The sequence below is a fragment of the Glycine soja genome, chromosome 11, assembly GCF_004193775.1.
Source record: "Glycine soja cultivar W05 chromosome 11, ASM419377v2, whole genome shotgun sequence".
Lineage (NCBI taxonomy): Eukaryota > Viridiplantae > Streptophyta > Magnoliopsida > Fabales > Fabaceae > Glycine > Glycine soja.
Genome location: NC_041012.1, coordinates 4,824,311 through 4,852,160, shown reverse-complemented (window position 1 = coordinate 4,852,160; position 27,850 = coordinate 4,824,311). Strand labels below are relative to the sequence as shown.

At 33.9% G+C, this 27,850-nt stretch overlaps 6 protein-coding genes across 7 annotated transcripts; 3 read left to right on the top strand and 3 right to left on the bottom strand.

Moving 5' to 3' along the window:
• Positions 1-634: 634 nt before the first annotated feature.
• On the bottom strand, positions 635-1,966 carry LOC114374380 (elongation of fatty acids protein 3-like). Its single transcript, XM_028332023.1, has one exon. The coding sequence runs from the start codon at positions 1,867-1,869 to the stop codon at positions 898-900; it is 972 nt and encodes a 323-aa protein (XP_028187824.1). The 5' UTR covers positions 1,870-1,966; the 3' UTR covers positions 635-897.
• Positions 1,967-4,535: 2,569 nt separating this feature from the next.
• Positions 4,536-5,984, top strand: LOC114372914 (E3 ubiquitin-protein ligase RNF185-like). The gene is made up of 2 exons (XM_028330474.1): positions 4,536-4,699; positions 5,002-5,984. The coding sequence occupies exon 2, from the start codon at positions 5,061-5,063 to the stop codon at positions 5,751-5,753; it is 693 nt and encodes a 230-aa protein (XP_028186275.1). The 5' UTR covers positions 4,536-4,699; positions 5,002-5,060; the 3' UTR covers positions 5,754-5,984.
• A 3,024-nt stretch (positions 5,985-9,008) lies between these two features.
• Positions 9,009-13,368, bottom strand: LOC114375188. Of its 2 annotated transcripts, XM_028332954.1 has the most exons (12): positions 13,101-13,368; positions 12,915-12,957; positions 12,664-12,690; positions 11,237-11,335; positions 10,998-11,113; positions 10,723-10,903; positions 10,481-10,585; positions 10,286-10,381; positions 10,142-10,162; positions 10,004-10,062; positions 9,813-9,903; positions 9,009-9,340 (listed from the first exon to the last, which is right to left on the bottom strand). In XM_028332954.1, the coding sequence occupies exons 1-12, from the start codon at positions 13,328-13,330 to the stop codon at positions 9,263-9,265; spliced, it is 1,146 nt and encodes a 381-aa protein (XP_028188755.1). In that variant the 5' UTR covers positions 13,331-13,368; the 3' UTR covers positions 9,009-9,262. The 2 variants fall into 2 exon arrangements, with proteins under 2 accessions (XP_028188755.1, XP_028188756.1); XM_028332955.1 differs by lacking the exon at positions 10,142-10,162.
• A 3,445-nt stretch (positions 13,369-16,813) lies between these two features.
• LOC114375111 (probable pectate lyase 4) lies at positions 16,814-18,339 on the top strand. Its single transcript, XM_028332860.1, has 4 exons — positions 16,814-17,272; positions 17,422-17,777; positions 17,865-18,000; positions 18,115-18,339. The coding sequence occupies exons 1-4, from the start codon at positions 16,814-16,816 to the stop codon at positions 18,337-18,339; spliced, it is 1,176 nt and encodes a 391-aa protein (XP_028188661.1).
• A 1,934-nt stretch (positions 18,340-20,273) lies between these two features.
• Positions 20,274-22,528, top strand: LOC114374818 (lysM domain receptor-like kinase 4). The gene has a single exon (XM_028332514.1). The coding sequence runs from the start codon at positions 20,294-20,296 to the stop codon at positions 22,268-22,270; it is 1,977 nt and encodes a 658-aa protein (XP_028188315.1). The 5' UTR covers positions 20,274-20,293; the 3' UTR covers positions 22,271-22,528.
• Positions 22,529-24,967: 2,439 nt separating this feature from the next.
• On the bottom strand, positions 24,968-27,117 carry LOC114377652 (serine/threonine receptor-like kinase NFP). The gene has a single exon (XM_028336270.1). It carries the CDS (start codon positions 27,015-27,017, stop codon positions 25,221-25,223), a length of 1,797 nt encoding a protein of 598 aa, XP_028192071.1. The 5' UTR covers positions 27,018-27,117; the 3' UTR covers positions 24,968-25,220.
• Between the last annotated feature and the right edge of the window lie 733 nt (positions 27,118-27,850).

Genomic DNA, 27,850 nt, shown 5'->3' with positions numbered 1-27,850 from the left:
CCTTATTCGTAAGATATAAATTGATTTGGACACTCTGAGTTGGTTGCCTAAACAACAGCATGTCCATGTGTTACATCTAATAAATTACAAATTTGACATTTGATTTAAAAATAAAGTAAATATAATCAAGTGAGAGATAAAAAGATTGAAGACTCTCGATCATATCATTTAAATAAATAATTAAACTAAAATTAATTAAAACAACATTGATCGTTCATGTTAAAACCATTCCAAGCGATCGATCAAAAACTTATTAAATAAAAAATTGTAAATGCACAATACATCAAACTTATGGCTGTGGGATTGGATCTGTCTTTAGTTCATTGTGTCATGCATCCATCCATTTAAATTTTAGATTCTAGATAGTTTCTTTTCTAAAATATCTACATAATTTAACATTTCTTTCATTAAAAGCCTACCAAACTATTTGACTCATTAGAAATGTATCAATAAATTGGTGAGTTATTGTTTCATACATAAGTACTGTTTGACATCCTGCAAGAGAAAGAAAAAAAAATGAGAATGCAATTTGCCTCATTCAAAGGTCAACTTTGAATTAAAAAATTCCATGGCAACAACCAAAAGCACCACCTCCTATCTAATACCATGAGAATGCAATTTGCAAAATTAAGTAGCACGGAATGATGAGTTGATTAGAATTGAGAAGACTTCAATAATCAATCCGTGAAAGAGATGAAGAACGATTATATATAACTTACAATGTTATCAAAAAGAGTACTCAACAAAACTCTCTATCTTCCTACAATCACATTGGCCTTTTATATAGAACCAGCACGCATGCTTTTAATTACAAAAAAAAATAAACTCGGATGCCCAATTCCACAAAGTTTGGGACCTTGCAAGCCATGACTCAACCTTCAAATATATATCTGTGCTTTAATTGGACTTCACTTTATTACTATGTGGTTCTTTTCCAGCGCCCAAGACAGAGGAGCGAGCAATGTTATTATCATTCTCACAACGATGATCAATGACGACACCCTTACGCTTCCTCCTCCTTGCTAAATACATCCTCACGTAAAAATTAAGAAACAGCAACAAAATAGCACCGTTGAGCACGGAATTGAAGACCCACGCGCCAATCCCGTTACACCCTCCTGTTAGAAAATGCAACAAGAGCACTGCCACGTGGCAAACCAAGTTGCACCCAAGCAGCGCAATCTGGCAGTTGAGCACGAGTGGCAGGCACGCGCCACGCGCCGCCACTGATGTCCAGAAGCGGTAGCCGTACATAACGGAGAACGCGAGCGTGGTGAAGAGGATCGCCAGAACTTGGAAAGATTGCGAGAACTCGAGCCACAGGAAAGACATGAAGGTGGAAATCGCGTGGTAGAAGAGCTGAAAGAAAACGAGCTTACGACGTCGTAGGACGACGAGGACGGTTCTCAACATGTGAAGGAAACGCGAGAGGTAGAAAACGTAGGACCAGAAGAAAACACGACCAGAGGGACGCGTTCCAAGGGGGAAACATAGCAGCCACTGGAGCGGGGTCTTGTAGCGCCGCCAGAGCCACCGTGTCTCTTTGATTTCGGCGGCGGCGGAGACCAAGAGGCCGGCGAATATGGTGGCGGAGATGACGGACATCGAGAGGCTGTGGAGCGCGGGAATGGGTCCCAGCGGAACGGGTCTGCCACGTCGAAGAAGAAAGGCTAATGTGAGGTGGAGGAAGATCGAAACGACGACGTAAAAGGCGATTGAGGAGAAGAGGAAGGACCAGGTGGAACCCCAGCATAGGTCGTGACTCCATCTGAAAGTCACGATTGCGGGGTGATCTGAAAGGTAGAAGTTGAGGCTCTTCATCACCGCCGTGGCCTTACCGAGGGTACTGCCGGACGGTGACGTGGACATGGCGGAGATTCTGCTCCTCTTTTCACATTAGCATCACCTGGCTCCTCGCTTTTCTATTTTTCTTCAGGGGAGAGAGATTGAGAGAAGCATTCATTCAATTTGTGGCCTATACATAGTACATAGGGTTGGCATAGTTGGTACGTGGCGATTAATGATTCAACTGGACAACGCACTTCAGCGATTGACCGTTAGGCACGTGGACATCAATAAGGAATCCACATATATTTGGATGGATAAATTTAAAATTATGAGAAATTTTAAATTATGAGAAATTTTAAAATTATGAGAAATTTTAAATACTTTAATTGAAATTCTTTTATTTTTTGTTTGGATAAAAAAAATTAAAATTTTGTGTTTGAAATTCTTTAGGAGGTCAGAAAGTGTTTCTTGAAGAAGATTGTAAAAAGAAAATTTTAATTTTTTATCTTTTAGAAAGAAATTGAAATTTCAGATTTTTAGTTGTTTAAAATTCTGTTTTAAAATTCTAAAATTTTAAATTCTTCATACAAAAACATCCAAACAATGAATTCTAAATTATAAAAATTCAAATTCTCTGATAAATTATTTTCCTCAGTTAAAATTCTCTATCTAAACGCCTACTTCGTCTTCCAATTTTATTTCACTTTACCATCATTTTTTATAGTATAACCAAAATAGGTAGTATTGTAGTATTATAATATTTGTCCTATATCTGTAAATCAAAATTGAACGATCTTTATTCGAAGTAAAAAAAATCTAAAAAAATTGAAAAAATTCATTGAGAAACAATAAAATTACATTATGATTGAGATTTGATGCCAATGAAATGAGATCATGAAAAGATAGTTCAATAAATTAAGTATATTTTTTTTTTCTTTAAAAGAAGTCCGTTATGAAAAGAGAAAAAAATTTAAAATCCACACATTAATTCTTTTTTGCTTATATGATTTTTGGTGAACTGTAGTATTACTCTAAATATTATTTTGAACTTCCAATCCTGTCCTGATTTTGATAAATTTTTAGAATTCAACTCATTTAAATTGTTGTATAAAAATACGAACATAAATATTGATTACATTTTTAACAATTTCTATTTAAAAAAAAATTATAACCTTTAAGTCTAACTTAAATTAAAAAAGTATATGTGTACTTAGTGTACTGTACAGATACTAATTATTAATTTTTATAATGGTTATTCGATGTGAAAATTGAATAATGATGTAATGGACGGTGTTGATGTATGGAAAAACATGAACATGTGTTCTGAGCTAGTTGTAGTTTACAAGTAATTGACCCAAATGACAACTTTTCAACTACTTTGACAAGAACAAGAATGAATAAACCTTAACATAGGAGGCAAAACATGAAGATGCTGATTAATGTGCCCCATAGGCTAAAGTTCTATTTTATTTTTTATTTTTTATTTTTTTTTGGGAAAAAAAAAATAGGACACTGATGAACTAAACATATGACAAGACACATATTACATGGCATTCCAATAACGAGCACTAGCTCAGTTATTTGTCTGGCTCCCAAGTGAAACAGGCAACAAACTTTAGCACTAATTGTGTTGGGAAAACAAGGAGCTCATGGTGCAAATTGTTAGCCATATCGATAACCTTAGGCATTATCTTCCTCCTGGTCGTGAAACATGCATGCTATTACTTGATACTTGATAGTGTATATGTTTTTCCAACATTAGTTTATATTCGAAACTTGCCGAAATTTGTTTTTTATCAGCAAACAAATTTCATTAAAGAAAAGGAAATAGGGTACAAGGGATACCCACCGAACTAACTTAAATATTTCTATTTACCTTGATTTTGATTTGATATTTTCTCATATTGTGAATAAAGAGTGTTTTTAAACCTATATTGATCAGTTGACAACATATATCAATTGATATGATTGATATAGAATTATTCAAATTTGATAAGTGATTTTAAGTCTTAAATATAATTGTATTAAATTCTTAAAAGAAGAGTTTAGTTGCATTATTTTACCGTTCAAACAAAATTATCTTCCTTAATAAATACACCGAAATAATATAAAAAAATTATATTCAAACAATGCTTTAAGGCCCAAACTAATAAAAAGTAATGGCAATTACTTCTTGCACTTTTATTTTTCCTGGAACCCCAAATGTTTTAAAATTTCATATTATCCTTCCTTTATTCTGAAATAACTATTCCAAAAGTGTATAGATATTCTGGAATATGATTTTCATTTCTTTCAGCACCAAAAGCCTTCATTACCATATCTCTAAACCCAAATGTGTTTCCCTTTCTTTCTTCCCTTTATCTCAGGAGGGGAGGGGACAAGGAGGTGCGCGATGGTTGTTGGATTTGGGTGTATGTGGGGCACAGTGATTGTTGGGTTTAAAGGTAGGGTGTGGTGGTGTTGGGTTGATGGCCAAGGTTGTGCAAGTGAGGGAAGGGGTGCTGACTATCACAAAAAGAAGGGTATTTATGTCCTTTAATTATTATTGTTAGGTGCAGGAAGCAAAAATGTGAATCCAAAAGGTAATTCTCGAAAGTGAAAGATGCTTCAGATTGACTTCAAAGGAAACTGGCCCATTGACCCGATTAGCATAGCTGTAATTATTCATAGAATAGACCCCAAAAAATAAAAAGAATGATTAGAATATACCAAAATACTACTTTAATAAACAAATAAATAAACAAGGCGAGAGAAAATAAAAAATTAAATACGTAGAGCCGTAGAGGAACCTGGAAACTTCCACGAGGTTTTCGGTGAAAACCAAATTTGGGGCTTTGCATCGCAAGATTTACCCTTTCCAATCAAAATTCTTCTGCCTTCCCCAACCAATTGTCTTTCTCACTATCGATTTGTAAGTTTCTCTCTCAGAATGCTTATTTCGTTATCAATTCATGTTTTTATTTTTCTACGTTTTTATTCTGAGACGAGATCTGTATCTCTTTTGTTAAAATATACTTTTCTTCTTGTTTTGTTTTCTCGTTCCACTAATTGCAACGTTCAATCCCTAGATTTATACGTCGATTATTCGATTGATTAATTGTTGATTTTCGTGCAATTCGCTGTTTCGTATTTTAGTATAACCTTGTCGGTGACAATGATGCAAATGCGATATAGCCTATGGTGATTTTTTTTAATTTATTTGTGACATTGTAGGGTTTGGTTGGCATTGTAATTGATTTTGTTTGTGAAGATCTGAGTGAGGGGTTAGGCAAATGACGAGTGGTTTTGGTGAATCAACGAGAGCATCTGCACCGAGCCCATCATGCTCGGGGAACAGTTCAAACGATGCTGGCGATTTCGAATGCAACATATGCTTCGATTTGGCGCAAGATCCTGTGATCACACTCTGTGGTCACCTATTCTGTTGGCCATGCCTTTATAGGTGGCTCCATCATCACTCCCATTCTCAGGAGTGCCCTGTTTGCAAGGCCCTTGTGCAGGAAGAGAAATTGGTTCCTCTTTATGGAAGGGGCAAAACACAGACCGATCCCAGGACCAAGTTATATCCTGGAATGGAGATCCCCCACCGTCCTTCCGGGCAGAGGCCGCAAACCATGCCGCCCCCGCCGCCTCCCGAGGTCAACCCATTTGGGAGTTATGGGTTTGGACTCATGGGAGGGTTCATTCCTATGGCAACTGCCCGATTTGGAAACTTCACGCTTTCCACTGCCTTTGGTGGGTTTATCCCGTCCCTGCTCAACATTCATTTCCATGGTTTTCAGGATGCCACTGTCTATGGGACAACGTCTGGTTATCCCTTTGGGTTTAATGGCTTTCATGGAGGGAATGCGCGGGGTTTTATGCAGGCAACCGGTCAAGTGCAGCGGCAGGAGGACAATGTTTTGAAGAATCTGCTTATGTTGATTGGGTTTCTCGTCCTTCTTACGGTTATTTTTGTGTGGTAATGGTCGTTTTGTGTTGAGGTTACAATGCTTCTTAAGGAGTTGTTGTGTGTAAATATTTTAGCTGACTTCGTATGAGGGAATTGTATGCTTGAGAAGGTTGCCACTTTGGCTCTTTATTAACTGTATTATAAGCATTGCAGTAAACTTGAATGCTGCCTGTTTGTCTTTATCACTTGCCTGTTGTTTTTCTGTCTTTTAATAGCTTCTCCCTATGTGATCCCATATTTGGTCTTGAAGCTTTTTGGTTGTTGGCCTCACAAAAATAGCTTATTTTTCAAGTATCTGGAATAAGAGTTGGTAGCTTCACTGTGCTGCTGCATGGTCATTAGCAGCACAAGTTTTGGTTTGACAATTAGTATCTCATTATTGGAGAATTATTGTGATTGATAGCTGAAACTTATCAATTTTATTGATATCCTTCCTAACGCAAATTGAGGGCGTGGTTTCGAACAAATGGAAAGACTTGGATGTTTACAATATTCAAGATTCAAGATGGGGTAATGGCACTAGATTTACATATTTTATTGCTATAGTTGTATTTTGGATTGGAATTGGAGACATTCATTTAGCGTGGTGTAGGCAATGTAGCTAGCTTTGCTCTTAAGATTAATTCCAATAGAGATCAATGTATAAATAGAGGCGTTGATGCTGGAGTCAATATTTATCTCATTTTGCTCTTACATAGATATTCTGTTTTGGATTTTGAGTAATAAACAGAGAAGAGTCTTCACAGGTTTTCTGATTTTTATTGGTATGTTTGGAGAAGAGGAAGGAACATAGAGAAAGAAGAACGGCATATTTTTTAGAACAAAAATTCAATTTTTTTGTTTTATTTTATTTTCAACTCAAATTTAAACTTTTCACTCTTTTTTCATCGAATGAAAGGGTAAAGTTTTTGCATATAGACTCCAGCATAATGTTGTGTTGGTTTTTTTTGTCAGGATACTTCTTTGGATGTGGTAGATTGGGTGAATATATCTGATTTTACAAATAAAGGTTGAAGGTTTAATTTATTGAGTATAAAAAGAAGCTAATGAAATGCTAGACAGTTTAAAGATTATTGGCATAATGTTGTGTTGGTTTTTTTTGTTCCCAATTACATTTCCGATTTAAAGATAAAAACCAATCAACCATGTAGGCGAAATCAAGAAACTATAATGAAGAAACTATAAAGGTGAAAGTATGTGACTATTAAGCAACTCTTTGCATTTTGTTTTTCATTAGACTAGAAGATAAATATGATATGTTTTAAACAAAATATTTTGACTTTTTTTTTAGAAGAAAACATATTTTGACATTATTTAATCACGTAACTTTTTGTTAATTTTAATATCTTTATTATATTTCAATTTGAATTTCAATTCAAAGATATTTGAGCCGTAACTATTTGCCTTTTAAGGATGTTGTTTTCTTTCTCTTTCTTATGTACGTACATGTATGTGTTTGTGTAATTTTCAAGGTTAATGTTAAATATCCTTTTATCCAGGACTTTAGAAAATGAAATGATATTTTACTACTTTCATTTTTAGGGACTATTTTTATACCGTTAACTAATTAAAATTCATGTTAACTTTTAAGTTAATTATTGTAAAAATTAATAAAATTATTATATATACAATTTTTACACCGTTGATACATGTATTATTTACTAATATATATATTTTTTTTACTTCTACTCATATTTTAAACATCTTTATGTTTTAATTTTATTTCTTATTTTAAAACTTTTAAAGCTGATAACAATAATAAAAAAATTTAGAGGGGGTGGGGGAGAGATTGACCCTAACACTGTCAAACTAAATTTAATCTATTTATGTAGGATTGCTATTAAATCGAACTAATTTGACATTAATTCAACATAAGTTATTAACTATCTATGAAATTAGTTCACTAAATAAATGAGTTGAACTGGGATCAAATATCCTATAACTCGTGTCCAAGAATTTGTTACACTCACATGTATTCGAAAAAATATAATTTATATGTGTGTATCATTGATAATATACGTAAATTACATTTAAGAAAAGGAAGTCCAGGACGTGATTCAAAGTTCAAATGAAGGTTGATGAGGGCTAACAACATTCGAATTGTCATTAATTATTATCCTCATAATATATGTAGTAGGAAATCTATGTGTGTAGTTCATGCTTTAGACTTGTTGGAAAGAAGAAACAAGGAAAAACCGATTCTTCATTATGAATATATTTAGAGTGCATCAATTCCAATTTAAAGATTTTTTTTTTAATTTCAGGTGTATATTAATTAAGGGAGAAAAATCAAATACATAAGGATGTTTGTTTGAAAAACAAATAAGGCTATTAATTTAATTATGTGATTGTTTCAGTTTTATATAAAAAATAATAAAAATTTCTTATCTGAATAAACCAATCTGAAAATATAATTATTTCTTGAAAATAATTTATACCAAACATAAATTAAGGTCATAATAGTAATATGACTGTTTGGATTAGTTGTAGGAATCCATAGTAGAGAATAAAATTATGGTTAGGAGTAGCGTTAACAACATATTCTCTATCATATATATATATATATATATATATATATATATATATATTTTTTTTTTTTTTTACATACACTTTTTCATAGGTTGAAAATTATAAAATTAGAAAAGAAAATCATTATCAGAGGTAGGATCCATAAAAAATTATAAATTTCAATAAATTTAAATCAATAATAAAAATTGTATTGTTAGTATTTCTCTTATGGGTAAATAAATACAAAAGTAACTATTTGTTTCTTTTACTCGTGGATTATTAAAGATGCACGATTAGGGGTGTGTGCATGAATAAACTAATACCAATGCTAACAAGTGATTTTGAAGGTGTAACTTGAGAGAGACCGTAACTCCGTAAGTAGTACCCCGAGAATATAAATATAGGGATATATTCTGTCCTTTTGTGTGCCTTAAAGCAAAATCAGAAGCGGGCTTCAACATAAAAGGACAGATATTTAAATTATGATCACATCAAGCCACTAGAGCCTTATAGTAGGCCTTGGCACCTTGAGCTACCGCTCTGTTCATACATGAGTTAATACAAAATCACCAATCCCAATCGGTGTTACATACAGCAACATGAAGTGTAAGGTTTTCAATTTTTCATTCTGTAGAGATTATCAATCATACAATATGAAGAATGAATCGTGAGTGAACGGTTCATAATTCAACCAACCCCGTCTTTGCTAGCTGTTGATAGCGATTATTAATTAGTGACACAAAAAATGGAATACGGTATAAGAATCGTGAACGGGTGATTATAATTCATATACTTGATAACTTTGATAGCTGGTGTAAGAACTGTGAACGATTCATAATTCATTAAGTTGATAGCTCGTAGCTGGTAATCGTATAGCACATTTTAACACGCTAATAGAAGCGTTTCCTAACTAATAGCTGAATGTCATGGTGGAATTGAAGTGGTTCAATATTGGGCAGCTCTACATGTGTCTTACAGTCCCACAAATCAAGACACAAAATTTTTGCTGGCTTCTCAGTAGTCTCCATAATCAGCATCATCACTTCCTGTTTTCTTCCCAAGGTATCTGTAGTTGGCATACTGCAAAATTATCTGCCACTGTTAAGGTTTAGCAACTTTATAGTCCTAAACATATTTCTTTAAGGAGTTATATGTTCAAGAGTTAAGTTTTCTTTAAAATAAAAAGGATTATTTTTTATTCATAACAAATATTTTAATTTAATAATTTTCTAACAAAAAACTAAATTTGCATAAGTTTAATGTATTAATCTCTATTTACTTTTATAGATATTATATAACTCTCTTAATTTAAAAATAAAATGTCTTTCCCTTTTTTTTTTCTTCTAAATATCAACTCCCACCAATACAAGAAATTATTATATGTTCTGACTTATATGTTCTTGACTAGTCTCCACATGACACATGCCATATAGAAGTTGATTAGAACTGTCTTAAATTAGGCAATAATTTCTCTAAATATATGCCAACTGTTAAGACTGTGGGAGAGAGAAGTGCAACCAAAACAAGAGTAAATTGAAAATTTGCATGATAAACTGCAGGATACGAATAGGTCCAATGCCACGCAAACTATGGCATCCAACAGCCATGGCATATTAGCTCTGATGCTTTCCCATTCGGTAGTTCGTACAAGAATACTGCTCAGAAGACAGAACAGAACAACAGAGGAGTTAGATTGCTTAATTTTAGTTTTCTCAGAATAACAGAAAAATATATGCAAGGGAGGGAAATCCTAACCTTCCCACGTAAGTGGCATTGGCGATTAATGCAAAGACGAACATAAGAGGATTTAAGCCCTATCAAATGAAGAGATAAAGCATCTATAAATCAGTGAAATACAATGTGAGTTAAAATTTGATTAAGATCAAATGTCACCTCCACGCCCCCTCTTTTAATCTGGTCAATGATAACGTAATCAACAACTTTATCAGTAATTAATTAACGCACAGAAAAAAAAATATAAGGGCAGAAGAAATGAAGAATATTCAGAAATAAAAAGAAGTTAATTTTGAGACAGACATTCAACCATATTTGAGGAAGCCGGCCACCCATGTAGATAACAGCCATGAGCCATCCTAACCATTGACCCAAAGCAGTGTGCATGCTGTTGTGCTCCTGTGATGATAAGTGGCAGCAAGATAATGCAATTATGCAAACAAAGCAACCATACTCTGTAAAAATGATGATACGAGTGTGTGAATAAATTAATTATACTTGCAAGAGTAGTTTTCTTCCATTGAATCTATTGTATCCCTCCATCAAGGCATTACCCTGCCGGGGAAAGTTCATAGATGCTACTAGAAAAGTTCCATAAGTGGCCTGAAACATATATGGAGATTAAAATTGTGGTTACATTCAAGTTACAGTGTAAGTATTAATTAATGGTTTAGTATTGGTGCAAAATTATATAATACAAATTCTATTAACAAAGTTTGATTTGAAGGATAAAAACTCACAGGGACAGAACGGGGGATGGGTCTAGGCTGTGTTACAGGCTTCTTAGAAGAAAGTGGATGAGCCTCATCATCATCAGAAGATGAATCGTCGTTCATTACAATGGCTGAAGGGACACTTTTAGCAGCTCTCAAGTATGTACCAAATGGTGGAGTATCATTAGCAGCCAAAGATCTCGCTGACCTGTTTCATTAACTCAAATAATAATAAAAATATCACTTGGATAATTTCTTAATCAAAACATTAATTAATTACTAAGGTTGCGTAAATATGGTACCTATAGTAGTAATCCCGTCGAGGCGTTTCTTTGGGTCCGTCATTTTGTATTGGAATCCCAGAGTGGTCGCGGCCTGCTTTCGGTCTCAAAGGTTTTTTCTCTTCTTCTTTATAAGCCTATTAACATAATAAAGAATAAGGTAATGAAATATATACATGTACTCTTTGAAAAAATAATATCGTACTCGTGTATTATTTTCTTTGGGGAAGCTTGTAATTCGAACAAGCATGTCTCTGTACCTCATCGGTGTTGATCTTCCCATGACGCTTGCCCCATTTATAGATGTAATCATAATAGAAACTTTGAAGTACTAACACGATCGTAGTGATTGTGTAAAGCTGTAGATCACAATAATAAGTGGTATTAAGGACTTAGGCTTAATTTCTATGCACTCAATCTAAACAAATTTAGACTATTAATTAATTAGAAATTATATTAAGTATCACTTTTAAATTAATTATTATAAATAATAATAAGTTTATTATATATGATAATTTATGATTAAACATAGTATAAATACATTTTACTTCTTTTTAACGGAGAGTACAAAGACTTTTTTACACTCTTAATGATATTTCAGTTTATTTTTTATTACCTATTCACATAATGCTATTATATTTTTAAGGAAAAATATTATTAGTTAATACATAGCCGTGTATATACTATGATAAAAAACATTTTAAAGATGCATGATTTTATGAATTTTATAAAAAAAATAAGTTATATTTCTTATATAAATAAACAATACAACTTAAAAAATATATACTACTTATAAAGCAACCGTTAGAAAAAGGGAAAGAGATTATTACAATTTGCAAGAACATTTCCTGTAAAAGAAAAATTTATCTCTGGAAATGAATACAAGAACACGTGTACAATGTATTGGGCCTTGAGCTTAGTAAAGTGGCATCTCTATGTTGTTTTTCTGTAACAATTAGGCCTACCATATTTTTGCAAAAATAAAATAAAATTATGGACCTTAGTTTCAAACTTCAGAATAGTATGTTTGGCAATGTTTAAAAGTTACAAATATTATCTTACAAAATTAAATATGGTTGATTGTAGTAAATTGAAATTAAGTTTAATTTTAAAATAAGTTTGAGTAAAACTAAAATTAAATATTTTTTTTGCATTAGATACAGAAATTTATATTAAGTTATTATTATTTTTATTCAGAAAAAAAATATTGCTTTGGAAATACAAATCAATTTAACTAATATTAAGGATTTTGTTAATATTAATGTTTTCCAAAAAAAGGATTTTTTCTATATAAACATTAAATAGTTTTTTTATATAATAAATACTTTTGATTTTTTCTACTTAACGTAACGGGTTTGTTACAATTACAAATGTGTAAATTTAGAAAATTAAGATCAATCAAAATCAAATTGACACATCCAACCGTGCTATTTCCAAGGCTAAACATAATTTAAAAGTTTCAGACTTTGTTGTCTAGAGATCTAAGGCTGTATTTGGTTTAGGATGGGAAAGAAAAAAATTTATATTTTTCATGTGTATTTTTTATTTGAATTAATTAATTAATTTTTATTTTTTACTTTCATTCTCTAAATCAAACCCATCTTAAAAATCCATATACCCGAAAAAATAATAGAAATAATATACATATAAAAAATTCCGGAGAGATACGTTTCTAATATATAATTACCAGAGCTGTGTAGTACTGGGTTGGCAACTGGTTTCGCAGTCATCGAAAAGCAAGAAGAAAAACACAAAACAAAAACAAGAAAATAGTAAGTCAACAATCAAAATAAGTACAGATAGCACATATTCATGTAAAGTTTTTAGATACAAAAACATAAAGGCAAGGGAGATTAAAGCATGAAAGAACTGGAATAAGAACAGGCAAGGAACAAAACAAATTAATTTTTTAATACGGTTAACTTAAAACTCACATACCGTGGCTGGCTCCAGATGGCAACCAACGAGGTTGAATATGTCGCTGCATCCAAATAATTCAGTAAAACAAATAGAGTACTGGACTAATTAATTGTTTAGTTCCAATAATAAACGTAAGATTTGGATAAAACTATGAGAAAATGAAGAACTAATTAAGGTGGGAATAAAGTTGACAAACTAACTAACCCCGCGACCCAAGTGAGGAGAAAGGCTAAGGAGACACCATGGCTGGACTTAGCGCGAAAGTTGGTTATTATCTGAGGAATTTCTGCTACTCCCCAACATATGAGACTTATGAAGCCAAAGCCAAAGGAGATTTCATCTTTCAAATTGCAGAGACAATCACCCAAGTATTTCTCAACCCAACCCACACAGGGTTTACTCTCCTTCACGCAGTACGATGGTAGCATTGGCATTTCTTACGTTTTCCTTGCACTTGGAGAGAGGGGTTTAGCTGTTTTTAAAGGAAGAGCTAACCTGCTGAAATTACCAAACTAGATGCTACAAAGTACCTGTTGGTTGGACTATGTTGTCCATATCGGTGTTTATTAATTGCACAATTTGCTGAAAACAAAAATTTAGTATCATCGCTTCACGTGTGGGGCATATTCTCTCAAGTGATGCTATATATATGAAGTGAACTACTCCATGTGAGTCTATGCATATTGCAAATTAAATTATATTTTGAGACAAATTAAATCATCTAATTACATTTGCGCTAGCTCTCTCGACTTATGTTATCAAAATTGACGCTTTTAGACTTTCCAATAGACCATGGTCATGTTACACATGAGAACACCAAGAAATGTTGTTCAAAATCATGTTGACATTGCACCAAACCTAAGAAAATTCTACTTCGTCAATTTTTAAAAAAATACATATTGTCTGTTTTTTTTTTCTCTCTTTACAGCGCTACTGTTTTTTTTAATGGGATTGGCAAAATTAAAATGGACACAGCAAATGTCAAGAAAGATTCAGCAAAGGAAAAAAAAAGCAGATGTCAAGAAAGTGTTGACATTATTGTATTGTTTTTTCCGTACTTTTCTTAAGCAAAAAGAAGAGCATGCAAGGTCATAGTACTTTTTTTTTTTTTTTGGTTTTATTATCTCAAAAGAAAACTCTGAACAGAAATTAAGTGGCTCTGACTAGTGGACCCTGAAAAGAAAATAATATTCGGAACATTCATAGCATATACTGGAAAATGATTCCCAAGATGATATATTTACTGGATGAAAAATACTTCGTGAAAAACACTTTTTTAAATACATTCTTTTTTATTGGTTAAAATTTATTAAAATTAACAAACTTTTGTAGATCTTATATGTTATTTAATAAATCTCTTTTATAATTTTATGATTTTTTAATAAATTTTAATCAATAAAAAATGTGTTATGTTCTTTTTAATTCCAGTGATCCACTGGGATTTTTTTTCCTTCGATTACCAACCCCTTTTTACTAGTTTCTCAACTTTTTGATCAGTTTTTCTCAAAAGCCAGTTTTATAATTTATTTAATATAAATTGGATACTAAACCGGTTCACCGTTTTTCAGTCTTTCCGAACTATTCTGTCGAATTTTCAAAATACTAATTCCAAGTCCCAACCTTTTTCTGCTTTACTTTTTTTGGAAGTTTATCTTTGAAAAATGCATTGGGGATTAAGTGGTCAATATCGAAATTTCCTTCTTAATTAGTTGCCTTTTAATTACCACATTCTACATGGCAGCCTTTCTCAATAATATTTCTTTTCTTATATATTATAGTTTTGCGATTAAGTTTGAGACCACGAGTTTAAAGAATCTGAAACTCATACATTCGGATCATTACATGTTGTAGGACAGCAATTTTTAATTGCAGTTTCTTTTTCTTTTATCTCTTAATTTGTTCCGCTGGCTTCCATATATAGTTTCCTATATAAGACTCGTTCAGCCGGAGCTAGCAAAGTAGAATTTATATAATTGATAATTTTGACCAAGTACATCTGAATCTCTTATGGTCACATTTCACTCAATAAACACACAAAAGTAACAATGAATTCATCAATATTGACAATAAACTCATTCATTATTTTGCTTGTTTATGAGTTTGTCATATATAAACTACACTGTACGATATTGATGTAGAGTTTGGCAAATGAAAGAGTTATGCCTCCATGAATCATTCCATTATACTGACCAAGTTCAAGATGGGACACCAAAGGCAAATCCGAGACAGAGTGCATAATATAGCCACAGTCGTTTCCAAACATTAATATTGGTGAACCTGGTCTCTAAACTCGTCAAGGTTCATGTTCAAAAACAACGGTTCTGCCTGCATATATCACTGTATCGTTCTTCTTCAGCAGTCAAACAAATTTTCTATATTGAAACTACGTAATTGTGTTTTTTCTTTTTCTTTTATCATTCCTTTAACAAACAGTAATCCTTACTTACTAAATAAGAATTTGGGGGCACCAAAACAACAAGGAGAAACAAAAGAAGAAGAAGAAGATGGGGTCCATTATTCGTAAATGCATTTTCATTCTTTGGCGGAAATGATTGTTCATATGTACAAGTGGCTAGATTTTGTTGAGCACTATCACTATGGTGGAGATGGGATTATTGACCCGGCAAGAGAAGGATAAGAGAGAAAGCATATACATATATTCTGATCCACAAAGCAGTCACGATAAGGACAAATAAAACGGTGTCGATGCGTCGCAAATTGGTGATTTCATCGTGTGCATGGCTGTGCAGATTGATCTCGCTACGTCGGCTTCATCTTTATCCTTTCTCCTAAGCACACACCACTACGACTTCTCTAGATCGAGTTCTAACGTATTGTCCTATATATACAAATTAAGCCAATTCTATTTTGTTGATTCGTGGATGCGTTGGATACGAAAGCAATTCGATAGAGTCAATTGGAACTCCACCATAGTCCATATTAGTAATTGACAACTGATAATTACATGTGGTTGATCACTTAATTAGCCATTCAAATACTAAAATAAATAAATATTTAAGTAGTTAAATTACACATTTCAAACTATAAGGATAGTTATTAGATACACATACACATTAATATTAAGAAAATTTTAAAAGTTTGGGAGGGCTATTGCCCCTAACGCCCACCAAGTGGATCTATCCCCAGATCCTACACTTTTTTATTTCCACTCCTAAAAATGAATAATAATTATCTTTATCAAGGGAGTGTAAATTAAATTAACAATGTTAATTTAAATGAGCTTTTGTATATTTTAACATAAGAGGAGAGAATAATGTAATAGTCACAATCTTCGTTGGAGGAGAGTGCGTGTGATCTCCTCTAAAAAAGAATATTATTAGTATCATTGATATTTTACATTTATATATCAATTGACGAATATGATTCTAAAAATTTAACAATTACATTTGGTCCACAATTTTTTAAACAATTACATAGATGTATAAACAAATCTATAGCAGTTGTCATTTTATGTATTATGAGAGTACTATCATGATCTAATAACACATATGCTGTATAATCCTATGTGATGTTAAATTAATCTAAAAATATTGTTCAATTAATTTTAAATTAAATTTCAGCCATTGAAAATATTATTATCGTTAGAGTATATATATAAAAATGTCTAATTTCCCTTTTATTGGTGCGTAAATTTAGGTAATTGTTGCAACTTAAGGTAAAGATTTAAAATTAGTTAAACATTCCTACTTATTTATTTCTATTCATAGTTTTTCTTTTAGCAATGGACACTCTTTTCGCCATAGCTTTAGAAAACAACTTAAACTAACTACAAGATCAATCTTTTCTATATAACCACTTCTTTATACAACTTTTTCAAAATATACTAGCAACTGTTCTCTTTTTTATCTCTTTTTCTCTGCAATTCATAGTCATTGAGAAAAAAAAAATTTGTCATAATGGTCTCTCATGTTATCAATCATATCCTTTGGCGTTTTGTTTTGATTATTGTAATTATCACCCTTTACACTCCAAACCTTAGTGCCGCAAAACAATCTAAAATAAATGGCTTGAAAATGAATGTGATCGATCGATGTTGGAGACTGAATCCTGAATGGAGGAGGCATCGACCTCAATTAGCAACATGTTCGGTGGGCTACACCGGTAAGATGACAAACAACATTGGTAAAGACCTCATCCATTATATTGTTATAGACCCTAGTGATGATCCTATAAACCCTAAACGTGGCACCTTGAGGTATGGAGCTTCTGTAATTCAAGGTAAAGTGTGGATCACATTCCAAAGAGACATGCACATTAAACTTGAGAGACCCCTTCTTATTAGTAGTTTCACCGCAATTGATGGTCGAGGGGTTAATGTCCACATTGCTAATAATGCATGCTTAATGATCTTTAAGGTAATTGATCACTTCCTAGTATTTGTTTTAAAGGCACCAACTTAGCAACTCCTACTAATTAAACATGCATGCACAATAAACATATTGCAAATTTATCTTACATGAGTTAACACTTTAATTGTATGTAACTCTTATTTATTTTTCTCTAGGCTACCAACATAATCATCCATGGCATTCGAGTTCATCATTGCAAACCTCAAGCCCCAGGGGTCGTGATGGGGCCTGAAGGAAAAGTGATTCCTTTGGGCCACGTAGATGGGGATGCAATTAGATTGGTTACTGCTTCAAAGATTTGGATTGACCATAATACACTATATAATTGTCAAGATGGTCTACTTGATGTAACACGAGGATCCACTGATGTGACTATATCCAATAATTGGTTTAGAGACCAAGATAAGGTTATGCTTCTTGGACATGATGATGGATATGTGAGAGACCAGAATATGAAGATTACTGTTGTGTACAATCACTTTGGGCCTAATTGTAATCAGCGCATGCCAAGGTAATTAATTGCTCAATTAAGAAGTTAAGTTACATGAATTTAAATGCATTGAACATTATTAATTTGTTTTATAAATAAAAAATCCAGGATTCGCCATGGGTATGCACATGTAGCAAACAATCTTTACTTAGGATGGGTGCAATATGCCATTGGTGGAAGCATGGGACCTAGCCTCAAAAGTGAAGCTAACCTCTTTATAGCACCTACAATAGGGAGTAAGGAGGTACGTAATCAATTTTAGCAATTCCATTTCAATAACTTACTATCTAACTTACTTTCACTTATGTGCATATAAAGTGATTTTACAAGTATTTTGTTAATTATTTAATGTGTGTAGGTGACATGGAGAAAGAGTAATCATAACAATGGGGATACATGGGAATTTCATTCAGTGAAAGATGCTTTTGAAAATGGAGCCTCATTTACAGTAACAAAAGGAGGACGTGTGCCAAAACCAAATTATAGCAATGAACAATACTTTAAAGTTGTTGATGTCAACTTTGTTAGGTCGTTGACACGCTCATCGGGCATATTAGGATGCAGTAAAACCTCTGTATGTTGATCAACTACAGAATAGAAAAAAGGACCTTGAAGTGCAGTTTGCATCACTTGGGATTGAAACCTATCAAATGACGAGGAGTTAATTTATTCACAAATGTATTAAAACTCCATTATCTTTAAAAATTGACTTTTCTACTATGATAAACTTTTTTTTTTATATAAATAGAATTTTAGGAAGAGGTGCAACGGTTATAATTTAAGGAAGGAAAAGTATTCAAGGAATATATACACATAACTTAGATGTATTCTACTTTAAAAACACTAGTGACATTTAGTCACACATTGGAGATTAGTCTTCAACCTAATAGGTTGGAAGACAATCACGATCTTTGACTTAGGACAAAAAAATAATTATATATTAATATTATAAAATAATTTATATTGTTGTCTAATAATAATTTATTGTTGATATGATTTTTAAGATAATTATTATAAGATTTAATATACTTATTATTTATGATTGTTTGTAATTCAATAATAATATAAAATTATTTTATTACCAACGCATAATTTCCTCCTCAAATTTTAATAGATACAAATCATGATTTGTATTTGATGTAAAACAAGGAAGTGATCAAAATAAGAATTGAACTAACCAAATGCATTTTTCTCTATTATTGTGTTCTAGTCAAGTTGAGCTTTGAGACAACCAGTTTTACCTAACAATAACTAGACATTGATATTTTCACAAAATCAAGTTTAATTGGAGTCAAGATCAATCCTCATCATTCTTATATATTGTGACATCAAACACACAGTCAATTCAGTTCACATCCTTATAGTGTGTTTGGAAACTTATTAGACACTGCTGAATGTTGATCCTCACCACAATTAATAATTACTTTTGCATTATTATTTATATGATTTTATACTAAACATGGATCCAGGACAAGAAACCAAACACTGCCATGCCACTTATGCATTATTCTTTTTTTGTGAAATTACTTATGCATTATTCTTTTTTGTGAAATTACTTATATATGCATTATTCGGTACGACAAAAATTGATGAAACGCGGAAACTTGCTAATTTTGAGGTGGTGCAGACGATAGTCAAATATTGCTGCGTTGCGCGATGGATGGAAATATTGTGGTCTATTCTCAGCTTTTTATGAAGTTCATTTGTCTCTATCGTCAACGATAGGATTGCTTGATTTTGAATATCTTAGCTAGACTTGTGCACTTGCTGCTGATAAAATTGTGTATTCGGGGACGAACATTGCTCTGTGAATTTCCGTGGTAGAATAAAAGCATAATAATGACTTTGTCATGAAGTTGAACGATTACTAATTTTGTTACCTTTCGTCGATGATCGATCTTTCGTGCAGAGTAAGAATATATGACCAATTATTATAAAAAAAAAGAAATATGACCAATTGATTTGTTTAAGGAATTTCTGAAGTAGGATAATATATATTGAAGCGCGACTTTGCTATTAAGTTGACCAATTGCAAGTTGTTGCAGATTCTCGGGATATTTCGTGCGGACCAAGAACATACTATACAAGAAAGTTATAATATAAAATATTATTAGTAAGAGGTTAACCTTATTAAAAAAAAAATAGTAAGAGGTTAACCAACAATGCCTCAGGAGAAGATACAAGCAAAACAAAGAACTAATTCAGCATCTCAGTCAATTTATGTTGTCCTTTTCTTCTTCTTTTAATTGATTTTTTGAAATTAATCCTCGTGAAGTGGTAAGACTGGAAGTCAAGAAAACGAGTATCATCCAAGTGTTTGTTATCCACTATTTGGTCAACCACAATCCAAGTCAACCCGTTTGTTCGACAATATTCAACTTCAAGAAGCAAATCAATAGGCTGGCTGGTTATTTCTCAGAAATTGTCTTCCATCTGAAATCATGACCAATAGAATAAATAATTCCAAAAAAATTGAAACAGGCACTCCTAAATTATTTAATAAAGTGTTACATAATTGCTGGGTTTAGGCCCCGTATATGTACAAAAAGTGGCGCATAATTGCATTCATTAACAATCCCTTTTGTTACACCCTTCCTCTGCAAACAACAATGCATCTCTTTCCCTTCATCCCCATAATCATTTTCACACTATTGATCCACAACTTCTCTCTGATTCTGGGGCAGCAACCTTATATTGGTTTAGGCACAGTAGCGTGTCCAAGAAGGGGTAACAAAAATTCTATCCGAGGTTACACTTGCAATGGTGCAAACCATAGCTGCCAAAGTTACCTCACCTTCAGATCTCAACCCATTTACAACTCTGTCAAGACAATATCAACTTTGTTGGGTTCTGACCCATCCCAGCTTGCTAAAATAAACTCAGTTTCCATGAATGACACCTTTGAGACAAACAAGTTGGTGATTGTTCCGGTCAACTGTTCCTGTTCAGGTGAGTATTATCAAACAAACACATCCTATGTGTTCCAGAATTCAGAAACTTACTTGTTGATTGCTAACAACACTTTTGAGGGCCTCACAACATGTCAAGCTTTGGAGAACCAAAACCACAACCCTGCAAACATATACCCCGGTAGAAGACTTTTAGTGCCTCTCAGATGTGCTTGTCCCACAAAGAACCAAACCAAGAAAGGCATCAGGTACCTCTTGAGTTACTTGGTGAACTGGGGTGATTCTGTTTCATTCATTAGTGAGAAATTTGGTGTCAACTTTATGTCTACTCTTGAAGCTAATACCCTTACTCTCACACAAGCCATGATCTATCCCTTTACGACAATTTTAGTTCCCCTTCATGACAAGCCCTCAAGTTCTCAAACCGTTTCGCCAACTCAACGCATTAGTCCACCACCCTCACCTCCCTCTTCTGATCATAGCTCAAACAAAACATGGGTGTATGTAGTTGTTGGAGTTGTTGTGGGAGCTATTGCCTTAACATCGGTTCTCTGTGCTGTCATTTTCTTCAAACGCTATCGCAAAAATAGAAACAAAGATGACTCATTGGTGGCAGTGCCTAAGAGTTTTGAGGCAATTGAGGAAAAACCTCAAGTGAAAGTGAATGAAAAATTGTCAGAGAACATATCTGGCATAGCTCAGTCTTTCAAAGTGTATAACTTTGAGGAACTACAGCGTGCAACAGATAACTTTAGTCCTAGCAGCTGGATCAAAGGGTCTGTTTATCGCGGTGTGATTAATGGTGATTTGGCTGCAATTAAAAAGATAGAAGGAGATGTGTCAAAAGAGATAGAGATACTGAACAAAATCAACCATACCAACGTTATACGCCTTTCTGGAGTTAGCTTCCATGAGGGGCGTTGGTACCTTGTTTATGTGTATGCTACTAATGGGGACTTGAGTGAATGGATCTACTTCAACAACGTGGACGGGAAGTTTCTGAGTTGGACTCAAAGAATGCAAATTGCATTGGATGTGGCAACAGGACTTGACTATCTTCACAGTTTCACTTCTCCTCCTCACATCCACAAGGATATTAACAGCAGTAACATTCTTCTGGATGGTGATTTCAGGGGAAAGGTCGCGAATTTAAGCCTTGCTAGGTGTTTGGAAGGAGGGGATGATCAATTTCCCACGACGAGGCACATTGTTGGGACAAGAGGCTACATGGCTCCAGAGTATTTGGAAAATGGTCTTGTGTCCACAAAGCTTGACGTATATGCATTTGGGGTACTGATGCTGGAAATGGTCACTGGAAAAGAGGTCGCTGCTATTTTAACTGAAGATGAGACAAAATTGTCACATGTTTTAAGTGGCATACCTGGTGAGAGAAGTGGCAAGGAGTGGTTGAAGGAGTTTGTGGATCCCTCTTTGGGAGAGAATTGTTCATTGGAACTTGCTATGTTTGTGATTGAAATGATTGATGATTGCATAAAGACAGATCCAGCAAGTCGCCCTAGTGTGCATGAGATTGTGCAATCTCTTTCAAGAACAGTGAACTCTTCACTGAGTTGGGAAAGGTCAATGAATGTCCCACGAAATTAACTTCTTCTGTTGTTTTCTCCATCAATGTATGTTGTAGTACGTTAGTATTAGTGTGCTTGTTCAACTAGGTTTGTATAGATCAACAAATATGATACATTATGATGAATGAATAAGAATTTATTCGATAACTATCCTCAAGAGATCTGATGCTAAAGAGCATGAATATTTCTGATATCTCTTCCAGAAATGAATTTTCTGTATGTTGTGATTTTATCAGAAATTAATGTGATTGTAATTTTATTTCCTTGTTAGTTATTATATGTGTGACATTAAACCCTGAATATGTGTAGAGAGACTCTAATTAGGATATTAATTATTAAACACAAAATTTCTTAAAATGATGATGCTATTCCGCAACTAGTCCAATCCAACTGAAATCCACGAGAGCTTTTAAATGTTGAATACAAAAGTTAAAACACCTTGGATTGGTTAACTTGAATTTCCTCAAAATTACGAAATAGAAAAACTCTATCCCGAATTTTCAATTGAGAAATGATTACGAGAATGAATATCATACCGTGGAAGAAACGTGATCGCTGGATGGGTTTCACCGACTTGACTTTCGTCAAAATTTATACTATAACGAAACTCATTCCAATTACTAGTTACACAATACAAGGGGGTGTGAAAAAGAAGATAAGAGGTAGAGGGGGTGGTTGTGTCTAGCGAGGAAGAACGAGGGAATGGGGTGGGAACGTGGGAGGAAACAGAAAAGGTTTAGAGGCGTGTAAAAAGTAGGGGTAGAATGGGAATTAAAAAAACAAAAAATTGGGTGGTGTGAAGAAGAAAAAGAATGTGTGAATAGTTGGACCAATGAGAATGGGTTAACGTGTCCAATCTAGGTGAATGTTTAGTTTCTTGCTGGGACACATTCAATTCAAGTGCAAGCAATTAGATAAAAACAAAATGAAAACAAAAATAATAATTTTAATCCTTTTTTAAAAATACTTTTGTCTCAAAAGTATTTTTCTATGCACCTAGTAAAGTTGAATCATGATAGGCAGACTAAACTGGGTTTGAGGGGTAGCCCATTCTAGTCATTCTTTGATTTATTTCGAAGAAAGTTGAAAATATGTGTTTTAATTCCATTATATTGCTATATGCTTGACTTCAAATTAAAGAAATACGTATAATTTTTTGTGCCATGATATTTTTTAAAAGAGTAGAAACATTTAGAAAATACACTATATTTTATTATTTTGGTGTTGAGTCAGCACACCAAATGAAGTGATAAAAATGTAGATGATATAGATGGCAACTTTCATGTATAGAAAAGTCCCGCAACTAACAATGACAAAAATTTCCATGTAATAATGATTAATTTGAAATTTGTCTCATAAATCACAGGGTAATTACCACTAAATGAAAATAATTTAGGAGGGGAAAGGTAGCATTAGAGTATGTTAAATACTTATCTTCACTTATGAATTTTGATGTTTTGATCAAGCTAAGTTATTGACCTTGAAGGCTCATTGGATCAATTTGTTTCAAGTAGTGTAAAAGGTGAAAATGTTGATCCAACAAATAGGTGAAGGTCTGGAGATATATGTAAAGACACTAACATGGAAACATAATGTCCTTGGTAGTGTAGGGAAGTGTTTTTTATTAATTTATAGGGTTCAAATACAAGGGAGTCACATTCATCTGAGTACAACTATGGAGTAATTTTAGAGTGAAGTAGGTTCACTATAACTACTAGATATTTTGAAACGACTCACATGAGAGGTGTAAACTTTCTACTTTCAGTTGTAAGGAGCACTGTATAGTGTATGGGTAAATATACTTCTAGTGGCTTATTGGGTCTTCCAATGGTTTCTTGACCCTACAGGAGAACCAAATAGTATAGGTGTTCACCTGCAGAAGCAGAACTCTAGCAAGTAAGTAGGCACGGGTGGTCAATGTTTACGAAAGATTCTCCACAGATTCCTATCTTTGCTACTAGCATTTTTTTTAACGAATAGGTAGCTACCTTCATCAATGATTGGAACAACATGGAAGACTTTTTATTTTATGCGTATTTTAAACGCCCTTCGCGTTACATGAATACCCACCCCCCCCCAAAAAAATAGAAGGAAATAGCTGGCTGACTTGCTGCAGCATTTAAGGGTAGAGCTAGTCTGCTTTCTTTCATGCTGTTATAAAATAATACATTATAAACGTAGAGGCATATCATAATGCACAAAATATTATTTGCACTTTTTACCTTGGTTACTCCATGCATCATTATACGTTAAAAATGCATCTATTCCTTAATGCGGGCTGTGAGATATGGATGAAGGTTCACCAAGGGATTGGCATTGTAGTCAAGAATATGAGCAGATATTATAGGCCATACACTCTCAATTTTAAAGACATACAATAATAATAATTTAACAGAGCTGAGGCCGCATCCAAAGGCCTTCTTGCATAAATTCTCCATTAAGTTTCAATGTCCAGCCTTGTGACAAAAAATTAGAAGACAAAAAAGTGGGATAGATTAATTGTATTGTAGCGATCCAAGTGTTAATGGCAAAAAGTACCTAGATAAGAAGAATTGAGGATGTAATTGGATGAACAAAATCCTAAATTCTATCCGTGCAGTATTGTGACTTTATGAGGTATGAAACATAAGCTTAATGCAATCAGTGGCAGAAACGTATATTTCAAACTCAATCATTTTTTCTCGCTTGAATTTGTTTGTACATGTAACAGATAATCCATCATATAATTCAGTTTCAATTATCACACAAAAAAGATACAGGGAAATAAGCAAGTTTAGTCTGAGGTCAATTGCAACTTCCATTTTTGCTGACTCTACCCCAAACTTAAAAAAAATAACAGGGATGGAAAAAAACGAAATTTTGAACACACTCCCCCAAACCAAGCCAACCATTAATGACTAAAGATGTAATAATCATCATGTAAACAAAATACCATCATGGATTTGAGAAACTAAATTTCCTTCACTCAATCAACGAGCTGCTATGGAAGTGACAATTTGAGTAGCTTCTACATCCAATCCAGAAGAAGTCAAGGATCTCTCCAATGTTGCGGGAGATGGTTGAGTGAGAAGGGAGAGGCTAAGGACAATTTCTGCAATGGTTGGTCTGGACAAAGACTTATCTGCAGTACAATTCACCGCCAAGGAGGCCAAGCTGAGAGCGTAATCTATAGGATAATAACTCTCTAACTTAGGATCCATCCATTTTTTGAGCCTCTCCTCTCTATTCTCTTCTTGATCAAAGATCTTCCAAATGTCCTTCCACAGCATGACCACCTCACCATTTTCCTTGGTTGTCATGGCTTTCCTTCCGGTAAGCAACTCAATCAGAACCACCCCAAATGCAAAGACATCTATCTTTGGCATCATGGGGTTGGTAAAAGTTCTGGCCATGGAGAAATTTGCTATCTTGGCCTTAAAGTTCGAGTCAAGAAGGATATTACTGCTTGTGATGTCCCTGTGGACTATTCTTGGATAAGCATGTTCATGCATGTACTGCAAACCCATCGCAACATCCACTGCCATGCTTATCCTCTGACACCATGTAAGGGATGCCCTTGAGTTTGATGTGTCTGAACAAGACTTGGAGAATAGCCACTCATCAAGAGACCCATTTTCAGCGTATTCATAAACCACAAAACAGTTTCCATCATTGTCTGATGAGACACCCATTAGTTTCACCAGATTCCCATGATTCACCTTCTGCAGAATTTTCAGCTCTTCCGTGACATCTTCCTTGAATCTTTTTACTGCCAAAACCTTACCCTCTATGTTTGCCTTGTACACTGATTCCCCAATCTTGCACTGCTCACTGAGGTTCATTGTAGCTTCCATGATCGCATCAGTTTCATACATGGTAGGCTTACTTACATAGCCTGAAACTCCAGAAAGTAGTTTATCTGCAGTTTCAGCCGATGAAGCACTCCTATTCAAAGTCTTCATTTTCAGACAATATACATACACCAGTAACACTGCTAAAACCAGAACCAGTAGCGTGCATCCCAAGCTAATACCAATTATAACCGGAAGACGAATTCCGCCTTTTCTTCCGTCCGAAGGAGATCGAGCAAGAACTGGCAAGCGTGTCACTGGGATCAGAACTGGAAGGTTGTTTGCAGCAGTAAAGTTCTGACCATAGTTGTTTTCACTCATTATGTCCTCTGGTGATGCACCAAACTTGTCACTTACAAGGGAAACATTGTCACCGGGCTTCCACACGTATGTAATCAGGTACTTTATCTCTTTGTCCAACTGGTTCTTTGAAGGGCACTTGCAGAATAAAGGAAATACTACTTGGATTCCTATTGGCAACTTATTTGGACTTAGAACGGGGTTTAAATCCATCACTGCACGCCAATTCGTGAGATTCTCGTATGAAGTGGTTGCAACAAAGTAGAAGCTATCACCTTGGTTGATCTCATAGGAGATATTGGCAAAAGAGCGGTTTCCAGTGCAACCACAGGTTACTGGTACGAGTAAGACTTGGTCTTTGACTAGCTTGTCATCCATAGGCTCTAAGTTACTGGCTCTTGCAATGGATAAAGGGCTTGTGTCAAATATATTGGATATGTTGGTTAGACTCAAAAAATTTGGAGACTGAGCAATGTATGTTACATAGGTTTCACATGAAGGCGGTGAATCAGAAGGGCATGAAAAGTTTGTTCTATTGTCCTGTTGTGATTGAGCTACAATATTAGTGGAAAACAACATGATCACAAGACAAAGAATCTGAGAGTGGAGAGGAAGAAAGGGAAAGAAGACAGCCATTGCTGTTTAGTTGTGAACAAATGTAAGTAACGAGGGAAAGAATAAGGAGAGTCTATTATCACAGGCAACTGCAGTTGTTGATATGTATGAAGCATTCTTTGTCAACAAAAAAATAGCCTTTGGTTTAATATATATAAAAATCTGCTCATGTCTTTGTCATTAGCTTTAACTATATTTTCTTTTGGTTTTCCGAATCTTTGACACTGTGGACACGTCAATATTATATTAGCCTAATTGTATGCAATTCATGCGCATGCTATAAAAAAAATGACAATAAGAGTATTGCAATGCCTAATCCAACCTTTGGACGGCCAGTTAATGTTTTATCTATGCACGATGTTGGCCAGCAAGCCGACACCTACAGACCAACTAAACTCGATAATCTTTTAACAAGGACAGAGACCATTATTTGCTATTGTAATTTACACAGCTTGGAGTGTTGAATTGTCCATTTGCATAGGATTCAACATACTAAAGCACTTCATCAAATTCACCTTCATTTTATCTTTAATCAAAGAAACTCAATACTGGACTGTCTTCAGCAGCTGAGCAAGACGTACATCAAAGAATAGGATTATGGTTGTAGTAGCCTAGTACTTGATATGAATTGAATACCCATTAGTTTAGTCCTTAAATTGATGATTTATTTTAGTAAAGTTCAAAGATCAATTTAAAGGGTTTTTCAATATTTAAGAAATTATTTGGTATAATTTCTAAAACTTTTAGAACTATTTAAGTAGTTTTTCTTACTTTAAGGACTATTAATGAGAGAGAATCATATCTCAAGGATCAGATTGATGGTTCACTTGAATGCCGTCCTTTTGTTACTCTCT

Excerpts from the sequence above, each read along its gene's own strand:
- LOC114374380 (XM_028332023.1), bottom strand. The coding sequence starts at position 1,869 with ATGTCCACGTCACCGTCCGGCAGTACCCTCGGTAAGGCCACGGCGGTG.
- LOC114372914 (XM_028330474.1), top strand. The coding sequence starts at position 5,061 with ATGACGAGTGGTTTTGGTGAATCAACGAGAGCATCTGCACCGAGCCCA.
- LOC114375188 (XM_028332954.1), bottom strand. The coding sequence starts at position 13,330 with ATGCCAATGCTACCATCGTACTGCGTGAAGGAGAGTAAACCCTGTGTG. Across the intron at positions 12,691-12,914 it reads GCCATCTGGAGCCAGCCACG|TTGCCAACCCAGTACTACAC; the intron begins GTATGTGAGTTT and ends CTGCGAAACCAG. Across the intron at positions 9,904-10,003 it reads AATGCCACTTACGTGGGAAG|TATTCTTGTACGAACTACCG; the intron begins GTTAGGATTTCC and ends TCTTCTGAGCAG.
- LOC114375111 (XM_028332860.1), top strand. The coding sequence starts at position 16,814 with ATGGTCTCTCATGTTATCAATCATATCCTTTGGCGTTTTGTTTTGATT. Across the intron at positions 17,778-17,864 it reads TGTAATCAGCGCATGCCAAG|GATTCGCCATGGGTATGCAC; the intron begins GTAATTAATTGC and ends TAAAAAATCCAG. Across the intron at positions 18,001-18,114 it reads CTACAATAGGGAGTAAGGAG|GTGACATGGAGAAAGAGTAA; the intron begins GTACGTAATCAA and ends TAATGTGTGTAG.
- LOC114374818 (XM_028332514.1), top strand. The coding sequence starts at position 20,294 with ATGTACAAAAAGTGGCGCATAATTGCATTCATTAACAATCCCTTTTGT.
- LOC114377652 (XM_028336270.1), bottom strand. The coding sequence starts at position 27,017 with ATGGCTGTCTTCTTTCCCTTTCTTCCTCTCCACTCTCAGATTCTTTGT.